A 12886-nucleotide genomic window follows, 5' to 3' on the forward strand; every position below is an offset into this window, starting at 1 on the left:
GGTGAAACGAGATTTTACGGACCGGCAACATGGATGAAAGCTAGTTTTTTTTTTTTTTTTTTTTTTTTTTTTTTTTTTTACAGTATATGATTAAATTGGGAAGCTTTTTTAGTTTTTACGAAAGACTTAAGTTCCATTTACCTCCAGACATTCTTTTCTACAACTTTCAATTCTTAAAAGTAATACTCAACGAGGAAAAAAATAAAGTAACTTTTTTATTGACCTACACATTTCGTATACCTTGGTCTCAAAAAAAAATTTTTTTTTCAAAAATAAGGAAAAATAGATAAAGGAAAGGCTTTAAAAAAAAAATCGTGCATATAACGAATCTTTTCTTACGGTAAGATCATACACACATTACGTAAAGTACATATAAAGTACTTTTAATAAAATAGCTGGAAAAAAATAATGTCATTGAAAAAAAATTCATAATCAGATCATTACACCGAAAAATTAACGAGATTTTTTTTTTTTTTTTTTGAAGGGGGACGGGGTGCCAATCCAAATTATTTGCAATAGCATTTTTTACCGAAAACTCCGAGAGCTGAAAAATTACGTTTTAACATTTTCAAAAGTTATTCAGTAAGCGAATATGAAACGTATTAGATGAGGATACCAAACATGCAATTGGACCACAAGGCCTCCCCCACCACACCACCAACCTTCCCAAAAGCATTCCTCTGGATTCGCATCTGTTCGATTCATAAATCATATCAAAAATCGAGCACGATTAATTCCCTCATCACGTGAAAATAGGCAGTTCCCAATCAATTCTCGCTTGAATATTCAAGGATCGGTTGGGGTGTATGCTTTTGAAACGCCGCATTTCGCAATAATCAGACTTGTGAAAGCAAATATTTAACGGGAAACGGGATTATTCAAATTGCTTGCAATTTGTCTTGTTGACACTTTTTGCAAATCAGCAATGGGCACGATCTGCGCCGGAAGTATCGCAGACGACTTCTTCTCTGTGGGAACACTTTTTAATTTGTGGTATGGAATCTTAAATTCGCGTATTTCTGAAATTTCTCCCCATTTTAAAGAGATAACGAAAAGGAAGATTTGGAGTTTTATCGCAGGCTTCTCTCCACCAACCCTTGGTCACATTGCCACACCCACATTATTAACCCTTTGAAGGGCGCTTCATTAATTTTTTAGAAAACTTATGAAAAACCACTATGAGTGGGTTTAATTGATCATCTAGACATAGATTTGTCAGTCAAAATTTTTTTTAATGAATTTATTTCGCAGGAGGTGGTGTTCCATTCACCCCCCCCCCCCACCAAGTGCCGGAAAAAATGTTTATGCATGCAAAATTGAGTTTCAATATTTTATAACTATATGATTAACCTCAAAAAAAAAAATAGTAATAAATAGTTTACTGTTTTAGCGCTGATTAAAAATTTTATTATTTGATTTTTTTTCCATTGTCGAGTTCATTACTTGGAATGATTTGAACAAAAAAAATTGAGCCTACAGTAAAAGATACTTTTGTTGAAATGCCATCTATTTTTGTTCATTAAACTTAAAAGAATAAGACTCAAATGATTTTGATTTTAAAAAACTCTGAAAAAAGGGAGAAAAATAATTAATAAATAGGTTGTTTCGCTGCGCTACCACAGCCCTTCAAAATGCTAGTATGTATGCGCGCTCATATGCAAAATTTTAAGGGGGGGCTCAGATATTTTCCCCATGGTTTGGCAGGATATTCACCCCACGGAAACCGATTTCAGCACAAATTAGAGTTATTACAATTTAATATTTTTAATAACTTAGTGATTAATGGCTAGAAAAGAAATGTTTATATTTTTGCAAAGAAAAAAGTACTAAAAGCAAGGAAGCTCTTATCGCAAAGGGGGGCTTGAACCCCCCTTGCCCCCTATATGGGCACCCTTGCTAGTACGGGCATATCCAGAGGAGGCGAGGGAGGGCAGTTTCTCCCTTCCAAAACAAAAAGAAAATATTTGAAATGAAACCAAGCACGAAAAAAAATCTTTTAAAAATGAATTTGTCCATAAGTCGGCTTTAGTAACTTTTGTGACTGATTTTCCTAGTGTATATTTCTTCTCATTGAAAAGGGAAAGTTATTGGTATAGTCGGGCTAATACCGCAATACTGCCGTGAGGAGGTAAACGCAGTTTCTAAACATTTTCGTTTCTCTCTTTTTTTTTTTTTTTTTTTGGATTTTTGTCATTGATTGTACAATAGTTTTTTTTATACAAGCTTGCTTATCTGGTTTTTGCTCAAAATAAAGCAAGAGAAAAACGTCAAATTCCAACATTTCCCTATTGATAGGATGAAATCCAAAATACGTTTCTTCAAATTTCTCAAAAACTCATTTCTGCAAATACCGCTACTAAGGTAACACGAGGGGTAATACAGCGTCAAAAACACCTCCCTTTTCCCCTAACTCCCCACAAAAAAAGTCTTCTTTCTTTGGTAAAAGTATGTTATTGCACGAACTCCTCCCCATACACAGTGAAAAAGTTTTTGTTTCCAATGGGGCTGTATAAGAGATTCACCTCAAGAGGAGTCTGGGCCATAACCAGACCTAGTGCGCTCCCATACAATGCATCAGTCTTTCGTGTGTCACCATTAAGGCGCTGGTGCCTGACACAGTAGTTTTTTGACACCCAGTTTCCACCAGATGGAGGCACCTGGGCTTTCGTTTGATGCGAAATTGCACTAGGAATTTAATTTTGCCTAGGGATCTCTAAACTAAATGAGTACCATACGGATCTTTTACATGCCGCATAATCATGTGACATGGGCTCTGATGATTTTCTGCATCACCGAAAATCCTCCGACTGGCCACCTCAGGCAGGCCAGAACCCGGGTCCGCAGGCGTAGAAGTCCAGCGCCTAACCATTACGCCACCAGCCGGTCAGTGAAAAAGTTTAAATTTAGAAAATTAACTCACCCCAGGTCAGGGGCGGACTGGCTACGTGTGAAATGTGGAAAATTCCACATGGGCCGTCCTTAACTGGGGCCGTTTTCTGTGCATTCAATGTGTACGTACCATTTTCCTCAATTTTATTTTTTTGAAAAAAGTTCTTAGCTAGGCCGGCCGTTCTTGTGTCGAGGGCTGCATCAGCCAGAACTGCTCTTTTTGTTTGGGGGGGGGGAGAGAGGAGGGAGAGGAGGACGGCCGCTCCTTTTTCAACGGTCACTCTCAGGACGTTAGTCTGTTCTTGCCTATAACTATTACCGTATCTTGTTACGTAGGGAAAACGAAACAATGTCTTTGTTGGGTGGTCTTCGTCCGAAGCGAAGCCTTCAGGATCCATGGGTGTCTCTCGTATCTGTTCGGGATTGATGTTTCCTGGAATTCTGGTAAGGAGTTTTATTGGGGGTGGGGATCTTTTTTGTGGCCATCAGAGAGAATCTGAGACTGTCTGGGAAAAGATTACATTAAACCTTTTTCTAATGAAATAAGAGAAAGGCGCCATCCTAAGAATAGAATGTATAGGAGCAAAACGTCTGCTAAAAAGCTTTTTTTTTTTCATTTTCATCCTTCGTTTTTTTTGTTATGTTTCCCAGCACTTTGCAATAGATAGATCCATGACTTTCTCAACCAATTAGATAATTTTGAGATCTCCTCAATTTCGTCTCCGAGGGAAAAAACGACTCATTTGTTATACACCGTGTTTACTCAATGGGATTGCATGTGTTTTAAATCCAACGGTGACAAGAATCTTTTTTTAGGTAAGTTTAATATTTTTAATCATCATGTGTTTTTTATTTATTTATTTATTTATTTATTTTGTCATCAGCACTTTAAATAATAAGAACTTGAACTATCGGTTATAATTATAACAAATTGACGGTGTTACACAAAAATGAGTCAACGCGCCAAGCAGTACTTTTGAGTAAATTGAGTTCTAAGCTGAATTTCATAGATGACATATTAATTCAGAATTTGGCTTAAATTGTCTTTGTATCCCCGTAGTGTATCAGTTTATCTGCCAACATATGTGAATAACTCATTATTTTTTTGAAAATGTTTGTTGGATAACTCATTTTTGTATATCACCGTCCACTTCATCTATTTTCGTTTAACAAAGATAAAATTCACAAAAGTACAAACAGTATAAATATTTAAAACAGTGATTTCCAACATTTTTTTATCCGTCGCCCCCTTACTTTTTTCTTGAAAAAAGCAAATTTTAGATTAACGTAAAATCGATATTAGTATTTTTTGCATACAGTGAAACCTGTGTAAGTTGACCACTCGTGGTGCAGTACTTTGGTGGTCAACTTAGACCGCTGGTCAACTTATAAAGGGCAGTAATGGTTTTTTCAAATATTTTTTTGTCATTTCTCGCACCGTGTATTCATTTTTCGAGGAATTCACCCTTATTACTCTTTCTGTTCAACTAACTTTCATTGTTTAAAATTATTGAAAGTGAAACCATAATTAAAAATACTATTCAAATAGTTTTGTTATTTTTTCCTTGTTTTAAACTATATTAGACACCGTAGTTTTAGAAATTCCATATGTGCCAGCTAATTTTCTTTGGCTTTCTCCTTCTTCAATTCATTTTAATATTTCATAATTTTTATTAATTTCAAGTTCAACTAACTTTCTTTTTGAAGCCTTTTTATGTAACACTTATAGCACAAAGAGCAACAAGCTCGACTCTCTCAGTTCATAAAGGCAAAATTAAAATCTCCTATATCTTAATCCCTTGCACCCGAAATAAGCCAGACGGGCTCTTTAGCAAGCTCATATCTGCGTACTAGAGATGAGACGGGCTCAGCCCGGGCCCGACAGCCCGAGCCCGAAGCGGGCTCGGGCTCTTGAACCGAAAATAGGTTTTGGGCTCGGGCTCAAGCACAGATATTCAATCGCCAATCTCGATACAAATTCAAAGCAAATAAACATTTTCCTACTGTGAGAAAATGAAAGGAGTATTTAAAAGAGTTCAATCAATGTCAAATTTACACCCCCCCCCCCCAAAAAAAACAATTAAATAAATAAATTAACACCAATTTATAGTGTTTTTTTTTTCGCGATTACTATATTGCAATATGTCATACAGTAATGCATTTGTAGTGGAGCATTTTAAGAAAATTTAGAAACTTCTCTCTGTTAATGAACAACATTTGACGTAACCTTTTTCATTAACAGAGAGATCATGTCAGACTGTAGAAGGTTCAGTTTTTGATACAAGAAAGTTTCCTTCGGGCTCGGGCGGGCTCGAATTTTGGTCCGAGACAATATCACTCGGGCTCGGGCGGGCTCGGTTACAAATTTTCGGGCTCGGGCGGCCCCGGGCTCTCAAAAATGAGCCCGAACTCATCTCTACTGCGTACCCGCAGTGCGGGGGGCTCACTTCCTCAAGGGGGCTAACGGCCCTAGAAATTCAAGAAAAAAAGAAAGAAAAACTAGCATTAAGACTTATTAACTTAACAAATAAACACTGCTGGCCACTAGGGAGATGCCCTACCCATTTTGTTGCAGAGGGCCCAAAATGTACAGCCCCGGGCCTTAGCACAATTCCAGTATTGCCACAACCTATTGCAACTGAAAGAAAACACTTTGTACTTTTCTACTGACACCTATTTTTATTGAACAAAGTACAAAAAACTATCTCAAATAGAACAACAAAAGAAAAATAAGGTTGGAGAATAAAGAGCAGCATAAGCTTTATGCTGCTGTTTAGTTAGTAAAATGCTAGTCCGTCATCGAAGCGTTAAAAACATTCTTGGAAAGCTATCAAATAATAATAATAATACAATAATAATAAATTAATAAATAATAAAATAAAATAATTTACCGAAGAAAGTTTAAAACAATAAACCAAGTGTAAGCTTACAAAGGGTTTTTACACTACTCCAAACCAAATTTGGCGTACATTAGTGGTCAAGATAGACAGGTGGTCAAGTTAGAGGTTTTCCTTCATTTTATAAGATAGGACTAATTCCGTTCCTGACAAAATAGGTCAACATAGACAGGTGGTCAACTTACAAGGGTGGTCAACTAGCAGAACATTTTTCTTTTTTTCTCCCCCCCCCCCCATTTTTTTTGGCATAAAATTTAGGATTTGGAAGAATAAAAAACTTTGGCAGTTTAAACTTGAAGAAAAAAAAAAAAGAAGAGAGAGAATGGTTTGTTCCGGTGTCCAGAACCTGCCCTGAATACAATTCGTATGCTTGTCCAAGATATGAGGATGTGCATGGCCCTCCTGAATTTAATTCATTTCTTTTTTAAACTCATGATTTTTTGTCTAAACTCTGGACGATCGATTTTGCATACGTTTTCACTTTCAATATCTGCTGTTTTGTTTCAATTTTTAAATTCTTATGATTTATGTTTATTATTATTAATAAACACAAATTATTAGAATTTAAAAATTGAAAAAATATAATGATTTATGTTTATTACTTATGTTTATCATTATTATTATCATTTAAATTTTTGTTTTGAATGTTCATTGCCCCCTGAAGGAACCAAATCAACCTTTTGGGGATAATAGCTTCAGGTTGGAAACCACTGATTTAAAATATACTGGATATTTCACTTGATTAGAAATAAAAAGCAAAATATCCTTTTCATAACGTTCTCTTGAGGACTTTTGTTAATTTCAAAATGAATATCAACTTAAAATTTCAGTTGACAATCAGCAATTATGCTATAGAATTTGTAATTCATATTGAAAGTTATCCATAAGCTTTTATGTGATTTGTTTTGATTTTTAAAGAGAAAATGTCTTACATTTTTAGATACATCTATTTAATTCATGAATTGTTTTTTACATTTAGCTTTAAATTTTATGACGTAGTAACATTCCTGAAGTAAATTTCAGTTTTGCTGTTAAATAAACAAATTAGTTAAAGAAAGAAAAAAAAACAGAGAGAGAGAGAGAAAGTGAGAAAGGGTTTACGCTACAGTAACCAATCATAATTTCCTATATTAAGTTGGTGTTTTATGTTTCATATAAACAATCTTAATGAATTCTTAAAAACAGATTAATAAAGTGTAAGGTTAAACTCTAGCTTTGAATACGTACAATACAATTTTAAGAAAAGACTTTTTTAAAAAAAGAGTTGTTTCTAAAGGGTAAATAGTACCGCTCATGGCCATATGAGGTAGTGAGAAGCTTTTGCCGGACATAACGGATGTTTTGTCCCTCGGACGTTTTGGACCTGGACGTTATATCCATGGACGTTTTGGATCTGGACGTTATGTCCGGTTCCCAGTGAGAAGCAAAGGGATGTAAGTGGCAAAATTAAAAATTTGGAGATAACCAGTACAAATGGTAGGTGGACCCCTTCTCTGTCTTGGGGCAAGAGATAGTACTATTAGCAGCACTGGTAGGTGCCGCTGTATAGCATGATTTAGAAAAAATAATCAATGAAAGCCTACCTAGGATGTGATCTTTATACGAGTTTTACTGAAAACTTGAAAATGTCTTCTTACACCCCTTTGCTTCTCACTGCCTCAAATGTATTACGTTTTGTTTTAAATAAGAATTTTTATTCACTTTTACATAAACGAAATACTCTTAAATGCGGATTTTCAAAGAAGCCATATCGTTTTCACAGTGGTTTTTTTTATTGCGTAGAGCAATTTAAGCTTGCAAATATTTTTTAGAAAGTTTGATCCTTGAAACATCATCTGTATATTATGGACGTTTGCTGTACGCTTGGTTTAAATCAATCTGCTCACTAGTTTGCTTGAAATAAAAAGTTAAATTAGGATTTCTGAAAAAAAAAAATCTTGGTATTTCAGCGGGGGGAGAGAGGTGAGGGGGTGCTGGGGGGGGGGAGGAATTTTTTTTTTTTTTGAAAAAAACACACTAGAAACTTTTTAGGTTTGGAAAACTACATCCAAACTTTTTTGGATGGGGCCGGCATGAATTTTTTTCCACATTAAAAGTTTAGGGCCAGTCCGCTCCTGCCCCAGGTCTGTCATTTCAAACTTTTACGGAGGATGGGGGAGCTTTTTTTAAAATAGAAAAACCTAGACAAAACGATAATTTAAATATAGCGTCTTTCAGAAGAAAATAAGCAGTTTGTGGGGAAAGAAACCACAGAAAGCTACCAAGTTTCATTATTCCACTTCTCACAAGAACGATACTTCAAAAAAAAAAAAAAAAATCGGTACCCACTAAATTTAGAAACGCAAGTGTGACACTTCGATATTTATCAGTTTCAAGAGCATAAACACCGAGTTAAAGGTTACGGGGGAAGGGAAGAGGACACTTAACAGAGGCATAAGCTCATTAAGCGACTATTTCTAGAGTTTTTTTTCTTTTTCTTTCTTTTTTTCATTTTGTTTTAATCGTTGGGTAGTAAAAAAATTCCCTGAACCCGTTTACCACGTATTTTCGAAATTTTTACGCAAAATAACGCACTTTATTATCTTTTTCTGTCATCAGAATAAGAAAATTCCTTATAATACAACAGGAAATTCAGCAAAAATACGTGTTGAAAAGGGAGCCCAATACCTTTGATCCAAATCAGAAAATTTTCATAAACAAACAGAACTTCTCAAAATCACCATTTACTACTCCAACAAACCTTCAAAACATCGCATTAAATTTGGTATTTGACGGTATCATATTTTGCAAACTTTCGTAGCCCAAAAAGTCGTTTTTAAAAATTTCGCTACACAGTAAAGAAACGATAATCTGCGCGAATCGCCGAGATAATATATAACAACGAAATTATCTTAATAATCCTTCCCAAATGATTATATTTTGACTTTTTTGGTCATCTGCAATCAAATTTATCTTTTTCTTGGAAGTGAAGTAAATCGGCCGGGACACCGGGATTTTGTCTGAAAACTGGGACAGTCCCGGGCAAACCGGAACGTCTAGCAAGCTGTACGTCTAGCAAGCAATGTAGTCACACAATCAGGTATAATCTTCAATAACTTTACTTTAATCATATACAACTTAACTTATAATAACTTTCTTGGATTTAAGCGTTAAATAGCCTTTGAGCATAGCAATGAAACACCTTGAATATCATACGTTTTTCCAGCGGCGCGGCGTAGCGATTAGGGTAATACATTAAATCTTTAAAAGACTTCCCCCCCTCCCAAAAAAAATAAATAAATAAATTCCTGTAAATAAGAAAGAATGAATGAAAAATCCGGCTGTCACATGGGTTGCTAGGTCAAACCCACATGGCGACATCGAAGGCAACATCAAATCGAAGAGTAAAAAGAGTCAAAAGGACACGATGACGGAAATTGACCGAAAGCAATTTCCAGAAAATTGTATTACAATAATTGCGATTAACTCACTAATTCACTCATTTACTATTCCAGAGAAGAAAAAAATGTAAATCAATATAGTAGCCCTGAAGTAAAGTATGATATTTTCGAATTTAAATTATTTAATTAAAATAAAATGGTTGGACAGACCATATATATATTTTTTTTCAATGGTTTAAATTATTATTTCTAAACTAATGAGATATGCTTCCTTTACGTTGGAACCATAGCTTTCAAAACCTACAATTTGTTTCGTCATTGCTGTATTAATACAGCAAAAATATTGGCTTGCTCATAAGCAAGTTACCAGAGGTTGACTTTGGATGTCCCGCACGTGACGCATGTAAATAAATTTTATTTTAAATAACAAAATGCTTAATAAAAATATAATTATGTCAGGAGTATCTTTGTGTCAAATGTAAAGATTAAAAAAAAATGCTTACCCCTGTTTCATTAAACTATTAAGAGATATGACGAAATGTTAATGAAATTCAGGAGTATTTTTGTCCCGCACGTGACAGTGGAATGGCCCATATACATACAGTGGTGGTAAAAAAAATGCATCATGAGAGGAATATCATCGCGACTTGCATTCAACACACAGTCAAGCATCCCGTAGCCCAGATGATTTGGGGATGTATTTCTAATCAAGGAGTTGGTGGGACTTCACTTTGTGCAAGGAACAGTAAACGCTCAGGTGTATATTGGCACGTTAGAAGAGAAATTGCTTCGTATAAATACTATCCGGGATCACTTTACTTCAGTTCCAAACGTCATTTTCTAGGATGATTCTGCTCCGTGCCATAGGGCAAAACTGGTAAGTAACAATTTAAAAACCTATATCCTGCCTTAGGCATAAATTGACACTGGGTTAAGTCATTTTTTTTCTCTAAACTCACACGCAGGTTCAGAAATGGAAAAATGAGCTTGGGGTCAGTAGTTTGTCTTGGCCCGGAAACAGCCCCGATCTACGTAAACAATTCTCGGATTCCTGCTGTTAAATGTTTATTTCATAAGTTTTGCAGAATTTCACATACATTCATCGTTAATCGGTCGACCAAAACTTTTCACATAATCCCATAATGCGAGGGTGATGCAAATTTTTTTACCAGCACTGTACTATACAATATACAGTGATTTATTCTAATTATACACAGCATAAAATTAACGCATTTTAAAAAGATTTATCGCAAATTAAAATGAATAACATCGGAAATTTAATTCATTGTAAATATAGCGAAGTACATTTACGATATTAGTTTATTGTTATTTTCTTCTGTTAGTTTGTCACAGAAAAGGGATCTGCATTAAATATAACAGCATTTTTCATCTTTCCAAAAACCGAATAAACGGCAAAAAAAAGAAAAAGAAAGTTAAAAATAATAAAAATAGGTTTAGAAATAATTAGAAAAATAACTTAAACGCATATTCAAATCAATTATAAAATATTAATTATAATTGATATGCATTCGCTATTGGCACAACAGAGAAAAAAGTTCAAAGCAAATTCAAACCATGGCCCGTCATTTCAAGAACTTCCAGTGCGAGCGGAGGTATATATTAAAATCATTTTGGAAAGAAAAACAAAAACCACGCCCACATCAATGTAAATACACTGATCTCTCATAGCCGGGAGGGCGATTTATGCCCCCTCCCCCCCTAATTGACCGGCCTAATTCATACAAACCCACCAGTGCTCGTGTCAAATTTACCGAGAACTCGCGTATACGAAAAATTTCGCACACCACTCATTTTCCTCATCCCTCAATGTTAAAAATGTTTTTTAGTTGAAAATATTTCTTTAATTATTCTAAACGCCAAATGTTACTTTAAAAAATAGGAATGCTAGCTGAAACAAATAAAAAAACTTGAGAATCAAAAAAATAAATAAGTAAAAATTCTTTTGGTTTGAGTATTTTGCTCATGGCGCGAGTTCAGGAGCGTCAACCTTGCATTAATTCTGCCGTGGGCTGGTAAAGGGCAGTAACTGCTAATTTTTCATTTTTGCCATCAATTGCTCGATCGTATTATTGAAGTTGATTTAGTTTCCGCTGAGAAAAAACGTCCAGTTCCAACATTTTCCTGTTGTTAGTAATAAATCCAAAACTCGTTTCTTCAAATATCTTAAAAACTTATTTTACAGAAACTGCCCACGGTGGAAATTATACTTAAAATATATTTCAATCTTTCACTATTTTAGACTTTTAATGTGCAACTGTTTTTTTCATACCACAATGCTTTTTTCCTCTCTCACATGACATAGGTAAGAGAAATTACAAAAAAAAAAAAAAAAAAATAAGTACTCACCACAGTTGACTAGTCCAGGACCATGGAAAAATACGATGCATAAACACAGTAACACTTTCCCAGACTTGGTAAATAAGTCATTCATATTGGTCACACGTACACCAATTCTGTTGCTTGAGCACCAAAAAAACCGTTCGACGAAGGAGCAAGCAATTAATAACACAAGTTCCACAGCAGTTGCTGCACACCACCACCATTTACTAGGAATTTTAGCACATAAATCCATGTTTTTTGCTCGATGCACCATATTATTACCCGTGAACTGACTTATCCATTTGAATTCAGACGGTTTTTTTTCTAAAACATGCTTTTTTTCCAGCACTCATAAAACATTGGATTTTACATCACTTCGGGAATAATTATTGCGGCGAAAACAAAAAAATAAATCAGGTGTTTTAGTAAACACAGCATCTATTTTCTCAATGTTCTTTCAAGCTTTTATAAATAGACTGTGATTCTCAAAAGCTATTCATAGTTCTTTGTTGGACTCAACACAATGTGCGGATCGTTTTAAGAATTAAAAAAAAAGAATCAAGTGCTAATCTGGGTTACATACACTTGAAGAGGAGCCAAAAATGTTCACAACGTGAGAAGGAAACATAGTATATTTCACTCTTATATTATTTTTAATTTCTGAGCTTTGAACCGCAATGTTTACAACACACATCCCGCAGAGTTCAACGTGTTGTGGTGATGGCCACGGGGTGTTAAATGAGGTGTGAAAAGAATAATAGCATAACACCTCGGTATAGGTGAGTTAAAATTTCACCTCTATATTTTCGTTCTTGCACCTGAATCGCACAGACCAATCGACGTCCATGTTTCAAGAGCGAAGAGAAGAATAAATCACTAAATTTCGGATCCCCCGAAGGTATCCTATCTGCATCTCAGCTGCAGCAACTTCAGGGGTGGAACAGAATGCGAAAAAATCGCGGGAACACACTTTTTTTCGATCGAGCAGATCCACGTACTTGCTAGTCAAGTGCCTTCTGCTGGTTTGTTGGCAGACGGCCGGGGGGAAAGGTGTGCAGGGAAACAGTGCTGCATCATGTGACACGTGACGTCAGGTTAAGGGGGGCGGGATCTCGGCCCGCGCAAAAACGGCGCCCTCTCTTGGCAGTTTAAGGAGCTCGAAAAGCTGAGATCGATTGTAACGCTTCAGTTTTGTTTATTATTATTATTTTTTCCGGTTCACATCGTTTTTTCTTCCTTTTTTCTTATTCTTAAGCGCCATTTGATAGGATATATCTTTTATTTAGTTTCGGCTTTAGGTTCTTTTTCCAGTAAAGAAGCCGTGTCCAGTTCTGAGTGAAATTCCTGGGATTATATCGATTATCTTTTTTTTAAAGTCAT

General features: G+C 35.3%; 1 protein-coding gene across 1 annotated transcript in view; it reads right to left on the minus strand.

The window, feature by feature from the left end:
* The window catches only part of LOC129228234 (uncharacterized), a 327142-nt gene extending 315340 nt beyond the window's left edge, over nucleotides 1-11802 (minus strand). Inside the window, exon 1 of the mRNA XM_054862900.1 lies at nucleotides 11534-11802. Coding sequence (XP_054718875.1) covers nucleotides 11534-11780 — 247 coding nt within the window. The 5' untranslated portion in view covers nucleotides 11781-11802. The remainder of the gene's footprint in view (nucleotides 1-11533) is intronic.
* Nucleotides 11803-12886: the final 1084 nt, after the last annotated feature.

Source organism: Uloborus diversus, chromosome 8 (assembly GCF_026930045.1).
Source record: "Uloborus diversus isolate 005 chromosome 8, Udiv.v.3.1, whole genome shotgun sequence".
NCBI classification, from domain to species: Eukaryota; Metazoa; Arthropoda; class Arachnida; order Araneae; family Uloboridae; genus Uloborus; species Uloborus diversus.